The sequence below is a fragment of the Neovison vison genome, chromosome 1 (assembly GCF_020171115.1).
Source record: "Neovison vison isolate M4711 chromosome 1, ASM_NN_V1, whole genome shotgun sequence".
In the NCBI taxonomy this organism is placed as follows: Eukaryota; Metazoa; Chordata; class Mammalia; order Carnivora; family Mustelidae; genus Neogale; species Neogale vison.
This window is the reverse complement of record NC_058091.1, coordinates 45421258-45449238: the sequence shown is the minus strand read 5'-3', so window position 1 is coordinate 45449238 and position 27981 is coordinate 45421258. Positions and strand designations below refer to the sequence as shown.

The 27981-nt window shown below is 37.2% G+C and overlaps 1 protein-coding gene across 3 annotated transcripts in view; it reads right to left on the bottom strand.

Moving 5' to 3' along the window:
- Positions 1-915: 915 nt before the first annotated feature.
- CEP162 (centrosomal protein 162) overlaps positions 916-27981 on the bottom strand; it is a 99012-nt gene continuing 71946 nt past the window's right edge. For 2 of the 3 annotated variants that reach the window (XM_044246232.1, XM_044246241.1), the window contains exons 22-27: positions 26161-26373; positions 22236-22888; positions 18733-18874; positions 16334-16432; positions 10528-10662; positions 916-2483 (exon numbers count right to left, since the gene is read on the bottom strand). In XM_044246232.1, the coding sequence (XP_044102167.1) occupies positions 2283-2483; positions 10528-10662; positions 16334-16432; positions 18733-18874; positions 22236-22888; positions 26161-26373 (1443 nt within the window). In that variant the 3' untranslated portion in view covers positions 916-2282. The remainder of the gene's footprint in view (positions 2484-10527; positions 10663-16333; positions 16433-18732; positions 18875-22235; positions 22889-26160; positions 26374-27981) is intronic. The other variant, XM_044246249.1, reaches the window with a different exon arrangement.

The following is a 27981-nucleotide window of genomic DNA, read 5'->3' as shown; positions in this document are numbered from 1 at the left end:
TAGCTAGGTAACTGTAAAGTATCTTATTCTGAGATTATGTCTGTTACATCATGTTCCTGTGGATCTGACCTAATTAGTCCTTAGTAGTATGGATGGGGAAAAGAGGTGTTTTCACCATCTTGGCATTTAGTCACAAATCTAGGATATTTGTAATACAGAATGGGACCCTAATACTGAAGCCTGTAATTAGCAAGTTTGGTGGGTTGATGTGGTTATGGTTCAGAGTAACAGATCGAATCAGAAATCTCTCTGCTTGTCAACAGCAAGCACTTTACCCTGATAAGGTTCTTGCCCTTGGATGCAGGTGCCTTAATGACATTGTGAGGGGAATGGAATTGGTAGGAAGGGACTGACAATTTTTGGAACTTCAAGAAAGCCTTCCTATTCAAGGAATGCCTGGGTGGCTCAGTCAGTTAAGCATCTGGGATGGAGCTCTGTGTCAGGTTCTGTGCTCAGTGGGGTGTCTGCTTCTCCCTCCTCCTCTGACCATTCCCCCAGCTCTCAAGTCTTTAAAAAAAAGCCTTCCTATTCAAGATAGCCTAAGTGCTGTCCATCTCTGTTCTCATCCTAGACCCTCAGGACAATGACTAAGGAATGGAGTATGTTTCCTGAGGTTTATAGTTGTAACTAATAATTCTTATACTTAGGGATCTTTACTCTGTAAACAGCACTGAACACCTGATATGTGGCACTGCTTATTCCAAAAGAGAATACAGAATCCTCATCAAAATAGGATGTATTTTTTTGATATTAATAGAATATTTGATGTTTGTATCAACCAACAAATATTTGGTGTTTCAGAATCAACCACGTTTGTGCTTGTAATGAATGGCTAATGGACAGTCAAAAGGGAGGGATGGGTGTAGCAATAAATTAATAGGTTTGCAGATAAAAAATACACAAAAGTACACTCAATTTAATAACCAAAATAGTTTATGTTATAACTTAAAATTCTCTCACATAAAAAATAGCTCCTTTTAATTAATGCTTTTTCCACCCTCTTAAAAAAGGACATAAAAAATGTTGAACATTAAGACATTAATTGAATTCCTTATACTTAATTTCCACATTTCATTTTTGCTATCCATAATTTCACCAAGATCTGTTTCACCTGTCTTTTACAGTCTTTCACCCTTTATTATTATTTCAGAATTGCACTTATTGGCATATGGTCCTGAGCACTTGGAATGTGGCTAGTGCAAATCGAGTTGTGCTATAAATGTAAAACACCAGATTTTGGAGACTAAGTATGGAAAAAAATGCAGAACTCAAGTTTCATATTGCCATTTGAGATATATTAGATGATATAAATTAACCAAATTAATTTCATTTGCCTCTTATCTTTTTAAATGTGGCTATAGGAAAATGAAAATTACATGTGCCTCATATTATACTCCTACAGGACAGCACAGGGCTAGAACACTTAAAAACAAGGTGGCTACCCCTTGAACTTACCAATATTTTATATACAATCTGCTTTTGGAAATGGGGATTGTAAAAAAATAACAATCTGGCTACTTTAATGCATGCTTTTCATTTTTCTAATGAACATATATTACTTTTTAAATAAAGATGTTATATTCCATTTATAATCTAAGACTTATAAAAAAGGACTAGTATTTAAGACACAGAAGCATAGAAGATTAAAACAATGAAGAAATCAAATTTCCCTATTACATGTGAAGTATATTTTGCACTTGTATCAGGTGCAAACCTGAGGCACTCAGAGGTAAGAAGTGGCAGTCCAGGAGAACATGGAGCCTTCACTGTTTGCTGTACAAAGTTCTAATTCTTGTCAGTTACTGCAGAAGCTCTGCTACTCAGGGGACTGCCGCTGTGACTGTCCAAACCTCCGTGCTCACATTCTTCTCTAAGTTTCCAGGAGAAAGAGGAGCTGTTTTTCCGGCATCAACGATTCAGAATACACACTTAGTCAAAAATGGCAGAATATGAACAATTTTTTTCTTTCCACATCTAGACCATAAGTTAAGACCTTTTACAACTAATATCACTCGTTCTAATCATCTGACACAAAGGGACTTGCCCATAAATTACTTAACATGTGCCTGGTTAATGATTTTCAGTAAAATACAGCATTAATATTTTTCCTTACTGATTTAGGGCAATTTAATGTGAAATGTTGCTTTTGCATTGTTTCCTTCCCGGACACACACTGGAACACTTGTTTTCAAAAGCCGCCTTCTGAGAGCGGCACAGTCCCATTCACCCTCCATCTTCAGGCCTTTCCAGGTAGTCCTGGGAAATGCCAGCTTCTAGTAATACTACGGTGCACTCACTTCATCCGCAAACGCCACAGGCACAACCACCCCCTGCCGGTGCAGCTCTCGAAGAACATCTAGTATAGAGTCTAATTCTGTGCGGAACTTGTCCAGTTCCCGATTCTTCAACTGGGCAAGTCTTTTCCATTTCTCAATTTCTTTGTTTTGCTCAGTTTCTACTACTTGGTGTGTTTGCTGTATTATCTGAGGGGAAAAAATAATTCACATTACAGTCACAGTTCACAGTGGGGATGAAGACTGAACCATCTCAAAGAGCTGGAGTGGCACAATGCTGACTATGGTGGAGGGGAGGGAGCTGGAGTGGGGAGCCTTACCTAATGGGCTCCACTGTGTCAATCAACAAGCTGGTGGGTGAAGAGGGTAAGAAGGGGGAATTGTAATTCTGATAGGGAGTTAGGAAGCTTTAGTCTTGTTTTTTTCCCCTCTCACTCAAAACTTTAGAAGTAGCATTTTTAAAGCATCAGAAATTTCTAATACCTTGGTATGGATCCAAACCACCCCCCGCCCCACAATATTGTTCCTCTTAAGACCAGCACTTGAGGGGCAATCAAAATTGTTCTAATATACACCACACATTATAGCAGGAGAAATGATAAATATACACACATTGTACATCTGTTAACTCATCTAATCCTGCTAACACATGAGGAGGTGAATTCTATATATTTATACCCATTCAGCAGGAGGGAAATGGGGGCAGAGATTAAGTAAAAAATAATTTGCCCCAGATTCACAAACAGCTGGTTTGAGGCAGAGTCAGCACCCTGGCCTGAGTCCCTGCTCTTAACTACCACCCTAGACCGTCTTGCTCATGTGGATGAATTTTTTCAACTGTGAAATGAGGGTGCCCTGTCCAGTAACTTCTAACACAGTTCTTATCATTTCAAAAGGTCTTACCCTAAGGGAAACATTAGTCACAACTATTACAAACCACAAAAAGTTGGACATATAAAAACAACTAGATAGAGCAACAAAGCAGTGTTTCTGACTATTAAATATGTTGGACCTCTGCAACAGAATTTTTATAAATCTCTCGTTATAGGATAATTTCGTAATTCTAAAATCAAAGCATTGGAGAAATACTGTGTAAATACTTAAGGGAAACACAAAACTGTGAATGATGGATGTTAACTATCGTGGTAACCTTTGCACAGCGTCTGCATGTATCACAATGTATGTGTGTGCACTTTCAACTTACACAATGTTATTTGTCAGTTATAGCAATATAACTGGAAAAAAGTGGTTAAATGCCAAATGTCAATAGATGTCTAGAATTTGCAAAGTATGTTTAAACTTAGAATTGGAAATTCATACAGCATTGACATTTTATGTCCTTGTTTGTCAATTTTATCTTTTCAAAGTATCAACTCCTAGAGTTTTTTTAAATCTTTTCTGTTGTCTTCCTATACTTCATTTATTTTTGTTCTAATCCTTCTTTCCTTCTTCTAACTTTGGGCTTATTTTGTTCTTTTTCTAGTTCCTGTGCTGGTAAGTAGGGTTGTTTGAGAGCTTTTTCTTGATGTAGGCATTTAACACTATAATCTTCCTTCTTAGAACTGCTTTTGCTGCTACCCATAAGTCTCCGTATGCTGTGTTTCCAATCATCTCAAGATATTTTTTTGATTTCACTTTTAGTATCTTATTTGATCTGCTGGTTAAGGTATGTTGTTGAACTTCTATGTATTTGTTAATTTTCCAGTTTTTAGTATTGATTTCTAGTTTCCTATCATTGTGGTCAGAAAACATACTTGCCATGATTTCAATCTTAAATTTGCTAAGACTTATTTTATCGCCTACTATTTTAGGTATCCTAGAAAATTTTGTGTGCCTGCAAAGAATGTGTATTTTGCTGTTGTTGGAGGGACTGTACTGTGTATGTCCATTTTGTCTATAGCACTGTTTAAAACGCACAGTTTCCTTATTGATTGTTTGGATGACCTATCCACTGATAAGCGTGATGTATTAAAGTCTCCTATCGGGACCCCTGGGTGGCTCAGTGGGTTAAGCCTCTGCCTTTGGCTCAGGTCATGATCTCAAGGTCCTGGGATTGAGTCCCTCATTGGGCTCTCTACTCAGCAGGGAGCCTGTTTCCTCTCTCTCTGCCTGCCTCTCTGCCTACTTGTGATCTCTCTCTCTCTGTCAAATAAATAAAGAAAATCTTTAAAAAAAAAGTCTCCTGTTATTGTATTGCTGTTTCTTTCTTTTAGTTATTGTTAGTGGTTGTCATATCTATTTAGATGCTCTGATGTTGGATGCATAAATATTTACAACTGATAATATCTTGATGGATTGACCCTTTTATCATGATATAATTATATAATCATATTGATTATATAATCATATCATCATATGATCATATATGATCATATCATACCTCTGTCTCTTTTGGGGATTTTTTAGCTTATAATCTATTTTATGTGATATAACTATAGCTACTCCTGATTTCTGTCGGTTACCATTTGACTGAAATACTTTTCCTATCCCTTCACTCATCAGTCTATGCTGGTTTTAAAGCCAAACTCTTTTTTTAGGTGGCCTATTATTTGGACTATATTACATCCATTTGGCAATTCTGTAGTTTGAATGGAGAATTTAATCCATTTACATTTAAAGGAACTACTGATAGGTAAGGAATTACTATTGACATTTTGTTCCCTTCTGACTGTTTTCTAGATCTCATGTTCCTTGCTTCTTACATCTTGCAGTCATCTTTTGTGATGTGATGACTTTTTGTAGTGTATATTTGGCTCCTTTGTCATAATCTTTTCTGTAATTTGTACAGGTTTTTATTTTGTAGTTAAAATAATGCTTACAGAAAATGTGATTTATTTTTAACAATCTATTTTAAGTAACTTTGATAGTATACATAAACTTTACATTTTCATTCCGACTTCCCCCCAACTTCACGTTACTGATGTTAAAATTAATGTTTTTTATGTTTTGTATCCAATAAGTTAGTGTAGTTGCAGTTATTTTTTAGTATGTCTTGTTTTTTCACGTACAGTAAAAACTGTTTTAACTTAGAGTTGTAAATGAATTAGGAAGCACCATTACAATTTTGGTCAACCTATTTACCACTGAGTTTTTAACACCCTTTACATGTTTTTATGATGTTAATTGGTTTCATTAACTAGCTTTTTATGTTTATTGTATTGTGTACAACATAATGATTGACATTTGCATATGCTGTGAAAAGGTCCTACATTAGTTACTCAAAAGTAAGAACTTTTGAGATCTACTCTTTAATAGCTTTCAGATATACAATTTATTGTATTAACTATAGTTACCACACTGTACATTACACCCCTTTAACTTGTTTATTTTACAACAGTTTTTACCTTTTCTCCCTACACACATCTTGCCTACATCCCATGCTCTGCTTCCAAAAACAACCTATCTATTCTATTTATCTATGCATATAGCATTTAAGAATTTCTAAGATTGACTTTAAAAAATTTCAGTTTATTGTGTATAGGAATGCAACAGATTTCTGTACATTGGTTTTGTATTTGTAACTTTACTGAATTCGTTTCAGTTCTAACAGTGTTTTTGTGAAGTCTTTAGGGTTTCTTATATATCTTATCATGTCATTTGCAAAGAGTGATAGTTTTACTTCTTTTGCAATTAAGAGACATTTCTTGACTAAGGCATCCTTGTCTTTTTTTTTTTTTTAAAGATTTTATTTATTTATTTGGCAGAGAGAATAAGATCCTAAGTAGGCAGAGAGGCAGGCGAGAGAGAATGCGGAGGGAGGCTCCCTGGTGAGCAGAGAGCCTGATGCTGGGCTCCCAGGGCCCTGAGATCCTGACCTGAGCCCAAGGTAAGAGGCTTAATCCACTGAACCACCCAGGCGCTCCTTGTTTGTGATCTTAAAGGAAAAGCCTTCAGCTTTTCACCAATGAGTGTGGATTTTATTATGTCAAGGTACATTCCCTCTATATTTTGTTTGTTGAATTTCTATCAGGAAAAGATGCTGAATTTTGTTAAATGCTTTTTTTGCATTTATGGAGATCATCTTGTGATTTTTACTCTTCATTTTATTAATGAGGTATATCACACTTATTTGTGGATGGGAAACCATCCCTGTACTTCTGGAATAAATACAACTTGATGGTGTATGATCCCCTTATAACATTGCTGAATTTGACTTAATAATTTGTTCATGATTTTTACATCTATGTACACGAGGGACACTGACTTGCGTTTTCTTGCACGGTTTTGGTACCAGGGTAATGCTGGCCCTACAAAAATAAGTTTGAAGAATTCCCTCCTCTTTTATTGTTTGCAAATGTTTGAAAAGCACTGGTACTTATTCTTCATTACATATTTTTAGAACTCAGCAGCAAAGTCCGCTGGTTGGGATGTTTTCGATTACTAATTCAATCTCCTTACTAGTAATCAGTCTTTTTCGATCTTTTATTTCTTCATGATGCCTTTTGGTAAATTTTATGTTCCTAGAAATTTATCCATTTCTCCCAGGTTGTCCAGTTTGTTGTACAATTATTCATACCAGTCTCATCCTTTGTATTTCTGTGGTATCAGTTGTAATGTCTCTTCTTTCATTTTGATTACATTTATTTTAGTTTTCTCTCTTTTCTTACTTAGTCTAGCTAAAAGCTTGCTAATTTTATCTTTACAAAGAACGAGCTCTTAGTCTCTTTGATCTTTTTAGTCTTTATTCCTGCTCTGATCTTTGTTATTTCCTTAATTTTGCCATCTTTGGGCTTCATTTATTCTCTAGTTCCTTGAGGTGTAAAGCGGTCTATTTGAAATCTTGTTTCTTGACACAGGCACTTAATGCTATGAACTTGCCTCTTAAAACTATTTTTGGTGCATCCCCTAAGTTTTGGTATATACTGTGTTTCCATTTTTAACTGTCTCAAAATATTTTTTCTTTTTGTTTTTTTTAAAGATTTTTTTTTTTTATTCATTTATTTGACAGATCACAAGTAGGCAGAGAGGCAGGCAGAGAGAGAATGAGAGAGAGAGAGAGAGGAAGCAGGCTCCCTGCCAAGCAGAGAGAGCCAGACGTGGGCCTTGATCCCAGGACCCTGAGATCATGACCTGAGCTGAAAGCAGAGGCTTAACCCACTGAGAGCCACCCAGGCACTCTCAAAATATTTTTATATTTCTGTCGATTTGTTCTTCAACCTATTGGTTGCTTAATTTGGTTTCATTACTCACATTTGAGAATTTTCCATTTTTTTCCCTTTGTAATTGATGTCTAGTTTCATATCCCCATGTTTGGGGAAATTGGCCTAATACTTCAGTCTTCAATTTATTAAGACTTGTTTCATGGCCAATATATGATCCATCCTGGAAAATGTTCCATGTGTGTTTAAAAATGTGTATTACTACTTTTGGGTGGAATGTTCTGTATATGTTAATTCCATCTTACCTAATGTGTTGTTTCAGCCAATGTTTCCTTAAAAGGTTTTTTGTGTGGATGGATGTCTGAGGAGACATATCAAAAAAAAAAAAAAAAAAAAATTGCCAAGACTGATTCCAAGAGTTTATTATTTGTTTTTTGTAGTTTTATGGTTTCAGGTCTTACATTTAGGTCTTAATCCATTTAGAGGGTTTTTTTTTTTTTTTTTTTTTTTTGTATATGGTGTAAGATAGTGGTCCAATTTCATTCTTTTGCATGCAGCCATTCAGTTTTTCTAGCACCATTTATTGAAGAGACAGTCTTATCTTCATTGTGTAGTCTTGACTCCTTTATCATAGATTAATCAACCATGTTAAGCGTGGGTTTATTTCTGGGCTTTCTATTCTGTTCACTGATCTATATGTTTTTCTGCTAGTCCTATACTGTTTTCATTACTGTAGCTTTGTAGTACAGCTGGAAAACTGGGAGTGTGATACCTCCAGCTTTGGCTACTCGGGGTCCTTTGTGATTCCATATAAACTTGAGGAATATTTATTCTAGATCTATGAAAAATGCTACTGTTGGTATCTTGATAGAGATTGCACTGAACCTGCAGACTGCTTTTGGGTACTATGAACATCTGAACAATATTCTTCCAGTTCATGAGTATGGTGTATCTTTCCATTTTTTGTGCCACCTTCAATTTCCTTCATCTAGGTCTTAGAATTATCAGAGTACAGGTCTGTTAATTCTTAGGTTAAATTTACTCTTACATATTCTATTCTTTTTGATGCAGTTATAAAGTCATTGTCTTAATTTATTTTTGCTAATTTTTAGTATACAGAAATGCAACAGATGTCTGTATGCTGCTTTACTGAACTAATTTATTCTGATTTTTTGTGGAGTCTGTAGGGTTTTGATTATACAGTATCATGCTATCTGTAAATAGCAACAGCTGTACTTATCAATTTGTATGCTATTTCTTTCTTTTTTTTTTTTTTAAAGATTTTATTTATTTTTTTTCACAGACAGAGATCACAAGTAGGCAGAGAGGCAGGCAGAGATAGAGGGGGAAGCAGGCTCCCTGTCAGGCAGAGAGCTCGATGTGGGGCTTGATCCCAGGACCCTGAGATCATGACCTGAGCCAAAGGCAGAGGCTTTAACCCACTGAGCTACCCAGGAACCCCTGCTTTTTATTTGTCTGATTATTTTGCCTATGAATTCCAGTACTATCTTGAGTAAAAGCAGTGAGAGTGGACATCCTTGTACCAGATCACGAAAAAGCTTTCATTTTTGAGTGTATTTGTTGAAGTCCTCTCTTATTTTCTTGAATGAGTCTGTCTTTACAAGCTTATCAGTTAATGCTTATAATTCAAAGAACCACCTCTTAGAGACCAAAAAATAGAAAAGATGAATGAAACTATTTCATTTATTTTTTTTTCTTGACCTTTATTACTTCCTTCTTTCTCCTATCTTGGAGCTTTGTTCTTTTTTAGTTTCTTTAGGTGTGATAGATTAAGGTTTTTTTTTTTTTTTTAAGATTTTGTTTATTTGAGAGCAATCGAGCACAAGTAGGTGGGGGGAGTGACAGAGGGAGAGGGAGAAGCAGATGCCCCACTGAGCACGGAGCCCAACATGGGGCTCAGTCCCAGGACCCTGAGATCATGACCTGACATCAAGGCAGTCACTTAACCGACCAAGCCACCTAGGTGCCCTGATATATTTCTTGTTTCTGTTTTGAAAGATTTCATTTACTTGTCAGAGAGAGAGAAAGCACAGAGACAAGCAGGGGAAGCGGTAGGCAGGGGGAGAAGCAGGCTCTCTGCCGAACAGGGAGCCTGATGTGGGGCTCCATCCCAGGACTCTGGGATCATGACTTGAGCCGAAAGCAGACACAATTGTCTGAGCCACCCAGGCACCCTATTTCTTGTTTCTTGAGGTACTGTAGAGCTATGAAAAATTTCCCTCACAGAACTGCTTTTGTTGTGTCCAAAAGATTTTGGAATGTTGTGTTACGTGTCTCAAGGCATTTTAAAATTTCCTCTATGATTTTTCCCTTGACCTATTATTTAGTAGCATCTTGGTTAGCCTCCATGTGTTTGTGGGTTTTTTTTGTTTTGTTTTGTTTTGTTTTTTTGGTAATTGATTTGTAGTTTCATACCATTTTGGTTGGAAAAGATGCTTGCTTTGATTTCAATCTTACTAATATTCTGAAACTTATTTTGTGGTCTCATGTGATCTATACTAAAGCTCATTCATTTTTAATTTCTATTATCTGTAGTTGAGTAATTACGATATTACTAGTGCCGGGCATCTATTTTAAATGATTTATCTTTTAATATAATTCTACTTCTTATAAACATTTATAAAATGAATATGGACTATGGATTTCAAAGACTCATTCTTTTTAGGCAGCCATCAGTAATTAAGAACATGAGGGGCACATGGGTGGCTCGGTTGGTTAAGCATCCGACTCTTGGTTTGGGCTCAGGTTATGATCTCTGGGTCATGAAAGCAAACCATGCATTAGGCTCCATGTTCGGCTTGGGACCTGCTTGAGATTCTTTCCCCTCCTCCCTCTTCCTCCCCTTGCTTGTGTTCTCTCTAAAATAAATAAAATCTTAGAGAAACTTGTATCTTTTTTTTTTTTAAATTTGAGAGAAGATAAACCAGTCTTTTAGGCATTTGAAATTTAAAGTTTTATATGCTCTTTAAGAGCTGTATTTTTATTCTTAATATCAATACACAATGAAACACTTCAGGAAGTAAGTGTTTCTAGAGATGGCAAAACTATAGCAAACGGGAGGTACTTAAAAGTGAAGAGCTATACAAATGTGTAAATATAATTTACTACTTTACCTGTTGAAGTTCCTGCTCTCTTTGTTGATGTCTCATTTCCATCTGTTTAATTTTCTTTTCTAAGCCCATGAAATGTTTCATCTCTGGGGTAAGGTTTTCTCTGGCTTCTCTCAGTTCTTCTAGGAGTTTTGTAATCTAAAATTGAGGAATGAAATAAATGAAAAATTGATAAGAAAAAAAGCTTTTACCAGTTAGTTTTAAGAATATTTACTACATTTTCTTTGTATAAAATTTATCTAGAGAAGACGCTTCTTTTTAGTAAGAAAAATACCTTGAGTTGTTAGGCTGAGCCAGAATTAAAACTATTATTCTAACTCTGAAGTGATCTCATAATCCAAAAGGTTCCAGATGACTGGACCACCTCCTCCCATGTATGCCAGGCTGATTACAGCATTCATAATAGAGGTGGGCACTACCTTTGGTATATTCAGCTTTGCTAACAAAGTATCAATGTATTTAATAGGTTGATTACTTTTAGGATTAAGTAATACATTTCAAGCATCCTACACAGTATAGTACCCAACACAGAGAAAGAGTTCAACCTCTTTCTGAGATAACCTACTGAATTCTTTCTGTCCTGGCTGTTATCTTAGGTCCTGAGAATACAGACATGAAAGATACAGTCCATCCTCATAGAGGTTACAGTCTAGTGTGGTACCTCCCTTTTCATACCATGGTTCACAGAGAAAAAGGTCATATTTTCATGGTGCCAGTGAGTAAACAGAGGGGTCTGAGAGAGCTTTATTTTGGGCTTGGTGAAACAAATGTATTTTCTTTATACCACATAATTATGATAATTTACTGCTAGTATCAAAAAACAAAATAAGGGCGCCTGGGTGGCCCAGTTGGTGTAAGTGACTGCTCAGGTCATGATCCTGGAGTTTTGGGATCGAGTCCCACATCGGGCTCCCAGCTCTGCAGAGAGTCTGCTTCTCCCTCTGACCTCCCCTCTCATGCTCTCTCTCTGTTTCTCTCAAATAAATAAAATCTTAAAGGCAAAATAATAAGCAAGTGAAAAAGGCTAAAATTAAAAATTCAATCATGTTTCCTATGGAAACACTCAGTACCTAATAACACTGATAATGCTATAAAAAAAAAATCCAAAACACACCCCCCTTACCCCATACAATTATGTGAAAATACAAGTCAATGAAATCAGAAGCAAATCTAAATATTTAAAAATGTGGGACGGGACATCCCTGCTATCACTGGTGACCAAAAAAATATGCACATTTTAATTGGGATGATTGGCACTGTCATATCTGATAAATATCACTTCAGCTTCTGTAAACTTTTTAATGACTGAGAAATGATTCTGAGTTTGTAATGAGACGACTTTTTCATGATCTGCAGGGGACCCATTTCTGGTATTATGCTAAGTGAACTAAGTCTGAGAAAGACAAATACCATATGATCTCACTTAAAACAAACAAACAAACAAACAAAAAACCCCCAAACTCCTAGAAAGAGAGATCAGATTTGTAGTTATCAGATGTGGACAGGAAAGGGTGGGGAAAAAGGGGAATTGGATGAAGCGATCAAAAAGGAACAAACTTCCAGTTATAAGTAACTATACTAGTAATGCAATTGTACATCATGAAGACCACTGTTAACACTGTTGCATGGTATATATACATACATACATACATGAGTAAATCCTAAGAGTTCTCAGTGTTAACTGTGGTAAGAAAAATCTTTTTTTCTTAATGGATGAAAACTAAGCTTACTGTAGTAATCATTTCATTATATATATGTTAAATCTTTACGCTGTATACCTTAAACTTATACAATAGTGTATGTCAACTATATCAATAAAATTGGAAAAAAATGAGAAGATCTATACTGACATGGGAATATATTTAGTAGAGGTTTTTATTTTTTATTTTTTATTATTTTATTTTATTTTATTTTTTTTGGGGGGGAATATATTTATATACACTGTTAGGTAAAAAAATTATCCTTTAAAATCCTATATATGCAAACACACATAAACATGTATTTTACACGTGTGTATGCATAAGCACACACCCTCACAGTATTTGTAACTATATATGAATAAAGAAAATCTAAAAGAATAAATAGCAAAATATGCTCTGGGTAATGGGATTGTGGATGATTTTATACTTTCTAATTTCTCTAATAATATTAATCTTAGTATAAAAATGTTAAATAGTCTTAAATATTTAATAAATATATCAAAAATTATTTATAAACAAATCCATACTCACCAGGGATAGAAGTATGTAACATCAATAAAAAGAAAGCATATATTCCTAAATGAATACAATTCTTACTGTCTTACTAGTTTATTGTTTTACTGAAGTGAAAGAGGGATTTGCCCAGATCCTATTACTCAAGGTGGATTAACATGTTTTCCTACTAAAGGAGACAGACTTCACGGACCACTAGCAGGAGGAGGCTCGGTTAAGGGAATTCAAATGATCCATACACAGCCCAAAGACTTCTTCCCAGAGAAGACATATGTACTGTCCTTTTATAGAATGGTGAGTAGATAATCTTACACAAACTACAAATTTCAATTCAGAATGAACCATAAAATTACTGCTATTTTTACTCCTTTAAATGACCATGACCTGCTGGAGTCTGTGTGCTTCCAACCATCCCATGTGTCTTCCTACCCTGCAACTTTACTGGCTGATGCATTTCCCTGGCCACATTGCTGGGATGAACGCTAGTGCTTGTGAACACTTAATCCAGTGAGTCTAGATTCCAATATGGTCTAGAACTGAAGGAGATACTGACCTTGGATTTAAGCTCATTACTGCTGTCCACTGTCTGTTCTCTGGCAATGCCTGGTTTGGAGGTAGCCATGTGACTCAGTCCTGATGCAAAGAAAGTAAGCTGGGGGACCTTAGTTTATATGTTGGTTTATTTCTTTGTCCCACTCACTAGAATACAAGCCCTTTGAGGGTGATACCTTCAGGTGTTCTACTCATTTCTGTATCCCAAAAGCCTATCGATAGTGCCTGATACCTAAACACTTTTTCTAAAAGCTAAGAAGTAGACTTTATTCCATTTAATAGTTAAAGCAACCTGAGACTAAGTTTAAAAACACTAGTAAATGGCTGAGGGTAAAGGGTAAATATAATTCTTCCTTCTGTATAAGAAACTGGCCTTGGCTTCAATTCTCTTTCTAGCTTTGTTCTCTTGATAAAGGTACACTGCTTGTGGTAAGGCCCCAACTGGTAGAACATCATCTGGGCTTGGAGGACTTGGCATGAACTGAAATACCTGGTGGGAAGTGGTAGGTCTGGGCTCTCCTGGAGGTGGTGACTCTTGCACTGGCCATGTCCCCGTGGGATCCACTGTGCATGACGTATTATGAGACGCTCGTTCTTGCGGAATGTGGGGGAGTTCAAGCCTGGGTGATTCCTCTAACTGCCAGATATGAGTCTTACTCCCTTGTACCCTTGTGGTCTCCAGAACAGCTCTGTGGACTGCTGTAGGAACTACTCACACCAAAGAGCAAAAGGCCTGCTGCTGCCTTGCTGTTTCCTGGTTTATATCCAGAGTGCCAAGTATGACTCTAAATGTTTACATGACCTGTCACCCTAAGGCTCACTAACATGTTGAAGAATTTAAGCCCAGACCTTATCATAACCCCCCAAATTATTCCTACTATTCATTTGTAAATAAAAGCTGCTAGCTGTAGACTATTTGACACAAATTACAGTAAAAATTCTGATAATTTTTAGGAGTCACTATTAATAGTCCTTGAGTTCATATTAGGGGTCACTCTTGAATGGTTTCTAAAATTTGAATAGACATACAGGTAAAACAAAATCCTACCGATGAAAAACTATGACCAATAAAATGCATATACTAACTGCTGAACATGGAAACAAGCAATAATAGCAGCAGGCCTCTCAGTGGTCTACATTTAAGGGAGTCTGAGTAAAGATTCAAGTTCCTTTCTCTTCAACTTCAGGGTGCAAGGAAATAAACAGATTGTTGGGAATCAACAGTGAGTGGAAAAATAAGACCAGAAATCTATGATGAGTGCTAAAATATGAAAGATTACCTTTTTCATTATAATATTTTTAAAAAAGGATTTGAGGAAGTCATGCCTGAGTTAGAATTTTTAAGAGATGTAGTTTAAAAACACTTGCGGTAGCATAGGCATGGAACAAAATGCAGACATTAGAAAAATCTTTTCATGTTTTGATGGTTCACCTCCCAAGGTGTTGAACTATGTTGGAAAGTTTTATTTTATTTTATTTTTTTTTTAACTATGTTGGAAAATTTTAGATCACTGTTTTCTCTAGAGATAGAATAACAACAAAGCAGTCAAAAATAAAAACAGAATTTACTCCTGTTAAAAACTGTGTGTTGTGCTTTTTCCTGTGGTCTGAAAGAGACTGGGATTTACCCATCTTCCTTAAACAACTGAAAAACTAGATGACCTGTGAAGCGACTGTTTTCAAACCCCAGCTAACAGCACTGCGGGACTGTGAGGAACAGGCAACACACCAGATGAACTCTAGGACTGCCTAGCTGGCTGCCCAGAGGCACCTTTGAAGCCAGTAGAAATAGCCTGAATAATTCTGGGAGCTCCTGCAGGGCTGGGAAAATGAACTATTCCCACCAGCCGGAGAGAAAAGTCCCTTGGAAGGCTCTCAGGAGGTTATCAGTAGTGGGAATAAATAAGCTGTTAAAACAGCTATTATAAATGTACTGCCCATTAAAAAGGTAGGCTGTCTTTATTTTATTTAAGAGATGGAGTGTTTTCAGTTTTTCAGTAAATAGGCTTCAAAATCATGTGTTGCCATCTTTCCTATTTTCAAAACAGTTTAGCTATTCTTAAACTAGGAACACTGTAACTTGACTAAAACTGACCTTTATCTTACAAACACTAGAACATACTTCCTTTTATTACTTTTCCCCAAAAGTTTACTTTAGGTGTGTGAAGTTCTGCTAAATTACTGCTTACTCAACAATGTTTATGTACATCTTAAACAATGAAAAGAATGCATATATGCTGAACTACAGCCTTTCAACTAATTTATACCTAAGTGTGGAATGTTTTTACATTAATCTTTTCATAATGCCATTAGTTGTATGTAAGCTCTGCTTCTATGATTTAATAAATTCTTGAATAAAAAGTGGTGTACAGGGGCGCCTGGGTGGCTCAGTGGGTTAAAGCCTTCAGCTCAGGTCATGATCCCAGGGCTCTGGGATCGAGCCCCGCATCAGGCTCTCTGCTCAGCAGGGAGCCTGCTTCCTCCTCTCTCTCTCTCTGCCTGCCTCTCTGCCTACTTGTGATCTCTGTCAAATAAGTAAATAAAATTAAAAAAAAAAAAAAGTGGTGTACATGCTTCAAAGAATGCAGTGTATCTTTTTTTTTTTAAAAATAATTTCTAGAACCAAAAGGATCTTAGACTAATAAAAGGGTGAGTTTCCACAAAGATCTATTCCCTACAATATTGTCACTGGGGATCCAGCATGACTATAATGATTGCTTTATAGTATTTATACTTAATGCAGAAATGGCCTTAACCATCTAGTTTTATCTCCTTTAAAAAAAAAAATCCAAATACCCCTCCACTCTATTTCCTCACTGCTCAGAAAAATGTCAACATCAACTATATAAGAAACTTAATATTTGAGAGTTCCATCTGAGGAAAGCAGACTTACCGTAAACAAGTTATTGATATATTTTGACACATGATATATATTTTCAGGATATTTCTATTTGCACATTTGTTAAAAAAATTTATATAAAAGTAGTATGATTGAAATGGCTAAGAAAAGCTTATGTTAGCCCAATACTTTTGTTATTTCTTACCTCTTTCTGTAGGATTTCTTCTCGAACTTGAGAAACTGCAAGAGACTCTTGTTTACCCTGCAGCTCATTAACTTGACTTTGGAAATGTTTTAGAAGTACCTAGGGAATTATGTTAGAAGTGGTAAGTTAAGAGAGTGCTTCCCCAAACATCATTTGAAAAATATAAGAAAACCAACTAATGTCTTTTGTTTGTACTAAAAAAAATTCCCAGTATTTTAAAATTACCAAATTCTAACATGGAAATAAACTGCCACAGGAATTAAGTTCATAGATTAATTAAGCTTACTGAATACACTCATTATTTTGTTTTAATGTTTAATATAAAGCATCACACATAATATAAATTAATGGCTATATAACTGAGTGGCTTCTTTATCTCTAGTACTTTTCTCCTGGAGGCCTGAAAAACACCTTTTAAAATAAACCTCTATTATGAAGTCAAAGGGTTCTGAAGAAAGTAGCCAATATCCTCTTTATTATTTTGTGATTAAGTAGGAGAATAGTTTTTAATTAAAGAGCTAATGACAAAGACAGCACAAGCCTAGTATTAGCATAAAATAAATGTCACGTATTTTTGGCAAACAAGTACATGAATAGTTTCATCAAGAAACTGAAAACTTGGGGAAAATGTGCATCTCTTAACCTCTAATGCTTTACTTTTACTGTTTTCCTCCTCAGACTATGCTGACTTCCAATTAACTCCTAATTTATAGTATTAGATTTAGAAACCCGGGAAAGTAACAGTAATGGCACTATGTATGGTGCAATGACACTACCTCATCCGCCTCTCCCAACTACACACTGATTTGCTATCATGTTTATACTGCCCACAGACAGCCTGCTCCTGTGGAGGGAGAAAGCCAGAGAAGTTATCTGCGACTGCTATATGCTGATTACCTTTGAAAAGCACTCTAAATCATTCTCCTTGAAATATTAAAATAGGCAAAATTCTTTGTTTCTGAGCTATATGAACTTAAATTATAGACCTCATTACACTTCACCCAAATCCCCCAAATACTTCAACATGCTTCTCCTTGTAAGGGTATCTTCTCACAAAACCATACTAGCATTTTTAATAGCTGAAATAATGCCCAATAGTTTCATAATATCCAATATCTGGCCCTACAACCAAATAAAATTGCTCAACTGGGAAGTTTAAGTGGGCTCTATGCTGGGCAGGGCCCAAAATCATGACCCTGAGATCAAGACCTGAGCTGAGATCAAGAGCTGGATGCTTAAATGACTGAGCTACCCAGGCCCCCCTGAGTGATTTGTTTTTAATCAAGATGCTATTAAATAATTATTGATGGGAGAGGTGGTGGTAAGATAACATTTCCTGGTTTCCCCCCACATCAGCTTGTCTTTTAAAAATTAAAACCAAAAGAAGAGAGCACAATGGATATTTAAATATCTTTCAATTTGATTTATCAACTGCTAACATTTTTGCCATATTTGCTTTCTTTTTTGGGGGGGCATAACTATTCTTTTCTTTCTTTCTTTTTTCTTTCTTTTTTTTTTTTTTTCTTAAAGACTTTTATTTATTTGACAGAGATCACAGCAGGCTGAGAGACAGGCAGGGCGGGGGTCAGGGGGAAGGAGGCTCCCCGCTGAGCAGAGGGCCCAATGTAGGCTTGATCCCAGGACCCTGGGATCATGACCTGAGTTGAAGGTAGAGGCTTTAACCCACTGAGCCACCCAGGCACCCCGGGATATAACTATTCTATCTTAATGTTGTGTTTTCAATTTTCTACACCATAGAAAATGGGCCACATAGTAGATATTCATGGATATTCCACATAGATGTACATACTAACCAAGAAGGAAGATACACTTTTTTGAAGAAGCATGGATGAACTTTCAGCATACTCTGTCATAATTCTAAGACTATGCTTCATAATGACTAGGGTTGTGTATATCTCTCTGTTGATTATTTTATCCCAGTGCCTGATTGCCTATAGACCTCGAATCATTATTTACTTAATGAATGAAAGACCATTGGGAAAGAAGAATGACTAGGAGAATTACTTGTCAACCAGGACTTGGGCAGAGGGAGATGGTTCAACATTCAGGTTCAAGTACTCCATGTCTCAATCACATAATGTGATTCTATCATTCCCTCTACCATCCCTTACAACTGCCTTAGGAGAAGAACTATTTGAGAAATGTTGGGACAAAACTGAGAAACCCCTGTTTTAAGAGAGAATAATCTTAAAGTAGAATAGTTAAATGCACAGTAATGGCATCGTCTCCTACAAAAAAAAAAAAAAAATCACGTCAGTAATTTCTCATTTCTATCAAAAAGCAAAGTTAACGTATTTCTGAATTAAATAATGTTCTGTTAATAACAGTCCTGAAAAAAATAATTTTAAAGCCAAAGAAAGTGTGTTAAAGTCATCTACCTCTTGAGTTGCTATTTTACGATTTAGTTCAGCTACTTTGGAAGAAGAATTTTCTACTGCATTTTGGCAAAGGAGTTTCTCTACTTCCCTCTGATGAGATGCTTTGAGAGATGCAATGTGTGCTGCAGTATCTTCCTTGACTCTGCAGAGCAAATCAAAGAAAATCACGCATAAAAACAGCTCTTCAGCTCAGAGTTAGCACAAAAATAACATATGAAGCCTGGAAATTAAAGAAACAAAGGGAGAGAGAGCACCAATACTGCACTCTGACAGGTGCTTTATACAGGATCGCCTGTGAGATCTTACAACCATGCCATGAGCTATTATTTACTGAATTTTATAAGGGCAAACTTGAGTTTAGGAAAGAGTGATGTCTCTAGAGTTCATTAGTAAATTGCAGACCTGGGTTTTAAGCCCAGCAGAGTTGGAGCTCAAAGTCTGGGCCTTTCACTCAACCCCCAGCCTGGGGCTATACTTTCTGGTAGAATCAAAGGTTCTAAATGTTCTGTCTGGATTAAAGCAAGGGCCTCATCCTCATATTTTATGTTTTAAGAGAAACTCAGATTTTTGCCCAGATTCTTATTTTGATAATCATAGTTCCTTTTAGGATCTCCAAAGCTTTGTCTCTAGGCAACATGTTTTTGGTCCATGCATGTGACTCCAGGGCTAGCTGCCATGTCATAAAAATGAAATAACATTTATGGTAATTCTTTAGGACCCACTGTAACCTGCACCTAGTTTTTTTTTGCTTGTTTAGTGTGAGAGACTGATTTGTCCCTCTGACAAAATTCACGCATTCAGAGCAGTTTAATAAGTGGCGAAGTTCTGATAAACACTTGATACATTTCTTACAGACGAACATTCTCTCTCTTACTGGAAAAGTTATTAAAAAGTGACAGGAATTAAAAAAAAAAAAAAGGCAAAAAAAAAAAAAAGTGACAGGATTTTACTCAAAGCAGATACTGGATAAATCTCAGTCGATACATATTAACGTGGCAATTCCCAAACTATAAACAAATTTATCAGTTGCTTATTTGACTTATATGAATATTTCCTCATGGAAAGGGTGTGATTAGGGTCTTCGGAAAAGCATGAAAACCTAAAGCACTTATGATATAACCAAACTAAAGTAAAAAACAACTGAACAACAGCAACAAAGCTAAAACACCCTAAATCTGGGATTGGGAAAGGTTATTCCTCACTTCTCAAGCGCAGGGCTATCTGATAAGCAGGTTAACAATACCAAATTACGTATAGAAAAATGCACAGGAAAAATTTCAATTTTAAATTATTTCCTGAAAAGAATATGATTCTTTTCAAATAGCTTCATTTCTAGTATCACATTCAGGACTTGAGAAACAAGGTTTTAGTTTGGAAGCATTTATGGTTGACAGGATGATTCAACCAGACACAGCTGCGAATCAATCAATATGCATTCATCTAGGTGCTCGCTCCTTCTGCTCCTATGCCAGGTTGCAAAAGAAGGATAATCTTATATCAGTTCTCAAGGAGTTATAAGGCGGTGTACCACTAGTGCTTTTTTGGTACTTAATATAGGTACTTGGTACATAAATTATAGAGGAGCTAGGAGCAGGGAATTTCCTGGGAGGCTCTAGGAAATAGTTTGCGAAGGAGGCAGTACTTGAAGCATGGATGAGCAAAAGGCAGCAAAGACATTCAGCAAGTCAGGCCCACAGAGAAGGTTCTGGCACCTGGGAAGCCATGTAGAATAATTTAGTCTTGATACTTCAGGAAGTGGGAGTTATTAGAGGGCAGTGTAGTGTAACTCAGATACAGGAATATTTAAGGAATATTAATGATTTTTAAGTGAACTGATTGGGGGAGACAGAAACAAGAATCAGGGAGATTAGGGTGGGGAAGCTGTCTAGTAAACCAGGTAAGGCTGCTGTCTACAGGAAGGTAGAAAGCAAAAGGACACGTATTTATAAGGAAGCACCCCATAAACTGTGAGCCCAAGAAATAAAGGAGGTAAAGCTGGACTTCGCGATTGAAAAACCATGGTCATAGACAGAAATGGTAAAGTTTTGAGGAGGAGCTAGTTTATTAGTAAAAATGGAATAAAATTTGAGATACTACTGATTCTGAGAGGAACAATTTGGAAAATAGTAGATCTAACATCTGTGCTCAGGGAAGAAAACAAGCCTTGAAAAGTAAATTGGAATCATGGTTTGTAGAAGCCACAAGAATGGATGAACTTAGCAAAGGAGAAAGAACTGAGAATAAACAGAAAGCTGAAAAATGAACCCTGGTAGAAGTCTGATTTTTGAGGAAGGAGAATGAAAAGGAGCCAGAGTTAGTTAAAAGACACGGAAGAGGAGTGTCAGTCATGGAGGTTATGGGAGGAAACCCCGTATTTTCAGGAAAGCCAACAATGTCCAAAAAAATGAGAATAGAGACAACATCACTGGACCAGGAAAGGTCATTATTGAGAGATGAGATTTACAAGAGTGGTGAGGAAGAGAGCCCCGGTCGAGAGGAGGTGAGGTGCAAATAAGAGGCTACTCGTGGGAAACTGGTACTGACAGAAAGAGAACTAGGACTTGGTTTGATGACAGTGAAGAAGATCTGAACATGTTAGAGGGCTTGGAGGAAAGAAAGTAGACAGTACTGAGTGATTCTGAGAAGGAAAGGGATGAGCACAAAAGTTCAAGGCATGAATGGATGTGAGCACTAGATTATTTTGAAGAGTTACTTTGGAAAAGAGGAACTTTTCCTTTTAGAATGTCAACTTGTTTTTTTAAAGACTTAATTTTAGAAAGAGAGAGGGAGAGAGTGACTGCATGAATGAGGGCAGGGGAAGGGGCAGAGGGAGAGAAACTCAAGCAGATTTCCCACTGAGCGAGGAACCTGACACAGGGCTCAGACCAGATTATGCCCCAAGCCGAAACTAAGAGCTGGACGCCCAGCTACCCATCTAGGGGATTGGAATACATGCTTCTGTTTGGTCAGTGGAATGCTAATGCTGAGCTGAGCTACCCAGGTGCCCCGAGAATCTTAAGCAGACTCCATATTCAGTGCAGGCACAGGGCTCGATCTCATGACCCTGACATCATGACCTGAGCTGCAATCCAGAGTCAGACGCTTAACCAACTGAGCTACCCAGGCGACCCTGTTCAACTAGTTTTAGTAACAGATGTTTTCTGCAGTCTGCCTAAGAGTCATCAATGATGACATTCATTAGCAAGAAGGCCCCCCATGGGTCAGCTTATTAACACAACCTAGATAAATGTGATGACAGGATTTGTCAGCCCGAGGACATGATTGGGGTTGACATGGAGATTCAGGTTTATCAGAATATGGCTTCCAACTGGTAGAGGATCCTACTCTGAGAGAGATCTATGCTTGGCAATGTAATACTATTTCTTAAGATTTGGTAATGAATTCAGTTCAGGGTTAAAACTAATTACCAGAGGAAATACATCTTACAATTTTGATGTTTTTATCTTTGTATGTCCCCATACAATTCCAGATTCACATTTTACCTTTTCATGGAATTTTCAAATTGGTTCACTGCGGCTTCAGATTTCATCTTCAGCTCATTCCTCTCCACAGTTAATCTCTCCAGTTCATTTTTCAATCTGCAGTTTTCTTGTAAAACCTCTGAAACACGGGAGTCAGTGAAAGTATGTGGTTGGTAAAGTCTGCCATCCAGGGTTCTAGGGAATGAGTTTGCACTTCCTTTACCTGAACGCAAGCCATCTTTCTTCGCCCTTTTTGCAGTCACTTCCTCTCTACCCTTAGAGCTCTGATTAGACAGCATCATCCTTCTCTCCTTCTGAAGCCTCTCCACGGTTTTCGAAAGGTCTTGTATTTCTCGCCCCTTCGCAGCCAGCTCCTCATTAAGCCTCACCAGTTTAGCTTTAGCATGAGCCTGTTCTATCTGGAATTCGATAGACTGGAAATCTTTATCCTCTTTATCATTTTTCTTGAGTTCCAATTTGGCATTTTGATGTTTAAGAGTGTCTATTTCAGCTTCAAGTTTTCTTACAGTGATTTGATGGGTGTCCTTGATGTCCCCGAGCTCCTTCTCTAGTGCTTCGGCTCTGCGGGAGCTGTCAGACTGCTTCTGCGATGCCTCCTTTAATCTGCAGGCAAGTAGCTGCTCTTGCTCCTCCAGTCTCTGTTCATACTGAATCTGAAGACAAGAATCCGTGTCAGGTCAAAACCACTGCTAAGTAGGACATTGGTTACTGAAGCCCTGCGGTCTGCTGGGTCCTCCCTATTCCTTCATTCAGACACTCACTGCACATTCTGATGCCTCCAACTCTGAGTTCTCTGAGGCCGTCACAGGTACTGAAGTTCTAATCTTGAAAGGGCATGATGTTTTATCTTCTCAGTATGTTGCATCATCTCACAATTAATATGTTTTTTTATAAACAAAAATTACACGTTTCTGTACACTCCAAAATTTATTTTAAGTATCACAACTGAACCTATTACTGTGTACCCATCTCTGCAAACCGACAAACTACACTTTCAGGAGAAATAGGGAAAGCAATTGGGGGCACGGAAATCTTTAAGAAATAATACATTTTCAACCCCTTAGTATCAATTTAGGAATCTCGTAAGGAGTAAATCAGCTTGGATTTGTTATACTGGAGCTTTAGTATTGCAAAAAACAAAACAACCTAAATAGGTTCCTCTGTGGAGGGAGGCACTACAGTGTTTGTTCATTCATTCAATGAATATTTATTGAGCTACTCCTGTGTACCAGGCTCTGTGCCAGATTCTGAAGATAAAGAAGTGTAGCCTTCCAACAGTTCACAGCCTGGTCAGGAGAGTGACATGGCAAGTTTCACTGTCCTATGACAACTGTGGTAACGGGCCTATGAATATGTGCAACGGGGACGAGGCGCCCCAATGTGCGTGGAAGCCTGAGAAAAGGTGGGAAGACCACAGCAGAGGGAGCACATTTAGGTTTGAGCTTGAGAGATGAGTGTAAATTTGGGGATAAGTGGAAGGAGGGACATTTTGGAAATAGGAAGAATACAGGTCAAGGCAATCTAATGCTTGGCGTGTACTGGGAACTGGAAATGAAAGGAAAAAGTGACAGAGTGAGAAGGGACAGGAAGGAACTGAAAAAGAGAAAAGTCAGGGAGGGTAGATTTACATGTTAAAAATAGGCTAGAGGTTTGGAATTTATGCCTCTATTTGGACAGTGGAATGCTAATATTAGTTGTAATTATTATAATAATTTATTGAATACTTGCTACACTCCATGCAAAGCAGTAAGGCTTTACATATACTTTGCTGCTTGATTCTCCAACAGTCTACGAATTAGAGATCAATTAAGTAAAATATTTCAGCATTTGCTTTGTGTCAGGCACCCTGCTGAATGATGAAACACAATGGTGAGTAAAGGTAGAATAGGCCCAGCCATCAGGTTTGAAGCTAGATGGGGAGAGCGATCACTCACGATCCAATCAAAATGGCCAGAAATGTGGTAGATGCAATGGAGACGTGCCTGGGACTAGAGTGCCTGTGAGATAATTTGTTTGTCAGAGAGTCCATGAAGGTTTCATGGGGTAGCAATGCCTGGATTGAGAGCTGAAGGAGAGGAACACCTTAGCTGTGAATGAGGTGGGCAGAGCACACCAGTCAAAGGCAAGAGTCTGCCAACATGTTTGGCTACAGGAAACATGGCAAGTAGGAGAAACAGGTTAGTATAACGGGACAGAGAAAGCACTGTGGGAGAACACACTGGACGGTGAGAGGGGTCTGGCCATACATGGAATTATAGACCATTTTTGAGGACTTTATTATTGAGGAAGTTATTGAGAGATATAAAGAAAGGTGTGTATGTGTATGTGTGTAAGACAGAGGGATATGGAAATATAATATTGGCTTCCCTGTCAACAGCTGATTAGAGGATGGGGTAAAGTGGGTATGTGTAGACTAGTCAGATTACAATAGTTATTAAACTTTTTATTAATAATGGCCGTGGAGTGACATGGTGATAAAAAGGTACAGAGGAACTGAAAGAAATTTGGGAGTCTAAGTGGCATAACTGGCACTAAGTCAGTTATTATCTCTTTTACATATGAAGAGAGGGAGACTAAGCTGAAGTAACTAGTGCAAAGTCATGAAGCCCTAAGGGTTAAACTGGGCCTGGAGGAAAGGCTGGTCTGACTGTGTTTTCCATTGTACTGCATCTCTTAAAGTACTGTGGGGTCAGAGGAACCTGATGGAAGGAGGTCTGGAGTGAACGTTTAGTGAAATAGAAGAAATTGATAGCTACAGCAATAGGCTTGCCAAGTAGCACTGGGGGAATTCCAACACCAGACACCCACACACCTGTGACAGCCCTACTCTCACAACTGTGCCATCTCCTCAGACTTGTGCGAGAAGAGGAGTGGAGAAAGAGATGGGTGAACTGGAGCAGAAAGCAAGGAAGGTAAGTCTGGTTGGAAACTGAGTGCTTAAAACGGAAGTCCACCTTGGAAGTCAGGAGAGTGAGAGAAGAAACAGAACCAGGTAGTGGGCGGAGAGATTTGAAAAAGAGGGCGGAATAAACCAACTTTCTTGATAGGACCTTAAATTTACTAGCAGGCCGATGTACTGGACGAGGCTTTCAACCTTCTACTTGTTTCTGGAATCTAATAGTCTATCGTCTGTTGCTTCTCTCAGGATAAAATCTGTGGAGAATGAGATCTGCTTCCTAGAAGCAGCATGGCCTAGGATTTGAGGCCTTGCTCTATCGCTCACCAGCAGCAGCATCTCGGGCAAGACATTTAATTGTGAACATCTCTGCTCCCCTGTCTGTAAAGCAAGGTAGCAATATCTGTTTCTCCCCAGTGATGAAAGGATGATGCAAGATGAACTAAAATGTCTGTGAAATATCTAGCATGAATTACTGCAGCAACTGTGTGCTCAACAAATTTTTAAAGTAAATGAAATATCACATCTTCTTTCATACTTGGTCATCCTAGCACTTGTAGTTTCGACTTCATTCCTCATGAAGGATCAGAAAACTCAGAGAAAGTAAGACGTTTTCAACAGGCATTGCCCAGCCCCCCGTTCAACCCACTAAGACGTATTCTTCTGTCTTACTGTCTTCTCCCTTGTCTAGGGAAATTTCAAGAAAGTATTTTCAACCATGGCAATTAAAAAACAAGTTTTTATTGACTATACATCAGAGGTGTTTTACTCTGCCTTTGCATGACTTAATTTCCACTAATTCTGGTATCACGGAGAGGGCGCCCTGTGCTTGCTTTTCCATGCTTGAAACAAAAAGAAAAGGTGCTGAAGGAGAACAAAAGACAAGATGGGTCTAGATTTCTTTTGCACCTGCTGACATTCATGGTAAAGGTTTTACAGGGAAGGATGTTTAGTGATTTGTCAAAATGAGACCTGAGAAGTGCCCAGCCCCCATGGTACTGAGACCCCGAGGGTCTAGCTGGCTCTTACCTTCATTTTCTGGAACTGTTGTTCCATGGTCCGAAGGCTTTTCTTTGCTTCTTCATCTCTGCCTTCCAAATCAGCCTCTAGTTTTTTTATCCTTTTTTCCATAAAGTCCACTGTATTTCTGTCCACTGTATCACCAGCTGCTGATGCAGCCAATATTAAAGCAGGTAAAGAATTGGGATATCTTCTCTTTATAATTCCTTCCATTTCCTTAACCTTTTAAAATAGTTTTGCATATATGTAAGGTCACAAATATATTAAAATCAAGCAGTTCAATGTATAAATTTAGATTATGCTCTATCATTCACATCTAACTTTCAAAGACAGGTTTATATCACATCTTAAGACTGAATCAAATGCATAAAAAATAGATTAATTTCAAATTTTATATCCCTAGATGATCTGACTTTAAAATCCTACAGTATAATGTATAGTTTAGTACTGGTTAATTTACAGAAATCCTCTTACATTGATTTGAAATAGATCTTGGGACTTTCTATTGTGCTAGTAATAGCCAATCTTTCTGAGGACAAATGGTCTTTCCTTTTTTCCCCACAGACTCCTTTGGATGATCATGTTTATACTATCTATTGATTGAAAAATGACTTAAATGACATCAATGTATAGAACTTCTGCAATAAACACAAGTTTCCTAAGCACCGGCCCCTACTTGCAACAATTTCTACGTGACCTCATCCCTCCTACAGATATCCCCCTCAAAATGCAGTTTGATCTATCTTAAAGTTACTTCTTTCAGTTAGAAAGCAAAGAGGATTAATAATATTTAATGAGGTCTTCACAAAAGACAACTTTTCATTTGGTCTATTAAACAATAATATATTTTATGGTCTTTCTGTAAGAAAGAACAGTGCTAAGGCTCACAGATATTATGTATGTGCATGTGTGTATACTTGTTTTTGTTAAAGGTATTACAGTTAAGATATCTTAGAAAAACATATTAAAGCACAAAATTCTTTGCTGAGCAGTTTTCTACCCTCTGAGAATACAATAAAATAGCACATGAGAGGTGGTCTAGTGCAGTGGTCAGAGCATGTCTAGAGTTAAAATTGTGCCACCCAGCTTTATGACCTCTGTCAACTCTTCCATCTAAATTTCTTTTGCCTGAGTGGTAAAGTGGGAATGACAACAATACCAATTTCATGGCACTGATATATTTAAGTGAGGATCAGTTGACATCTACCTTGGTAAAGTGCTTAGCAGAATACCCAGCATACAGTAAGGGCTTGATGATATTGGTTTTTACTATCATCTGGTCTCAGAACCCACCCTTCCTAAGGCACGGTAGGTTGCTGGTACTCAAAATTATTTATAAATTGAATACTGTTCCTGTTTAAGTATTCAAGGATCTCATCATTTGCAAAGTTAAAAGCAAATATTTCCATTCATGAAGACTGCTTGCATATTGTATGCAATATGCATACAATTTGTACATATATGTACCATAAATTGAAATATATCCAGATAACAAATATTGATAATTTCATCTGCAACATTTTCAAAACTTTGTTTTCTCTGGTATTAAAAATCTAGTTATTTGGAGTAGATCTAAGCATATAAAAGTAGATACATACATATAACACACCATGTATATTGAAAAAAGAAGATCTTGATTTTTAAAAATGGTGTATATTATTTATAATTAATATTTTCACTTAAAATTTTAAGAAATGTTTTAATTTAATTTGACTTCTTAAATGTTTATTTTTTTGGGAAAATTAGATTTTATTTATATTTTCTTTAATTTTCTTTTTTTTTTTTTTGATATGGTATGTCTTTTTTTTTTTTTTAATTTCTTTTCAGCGT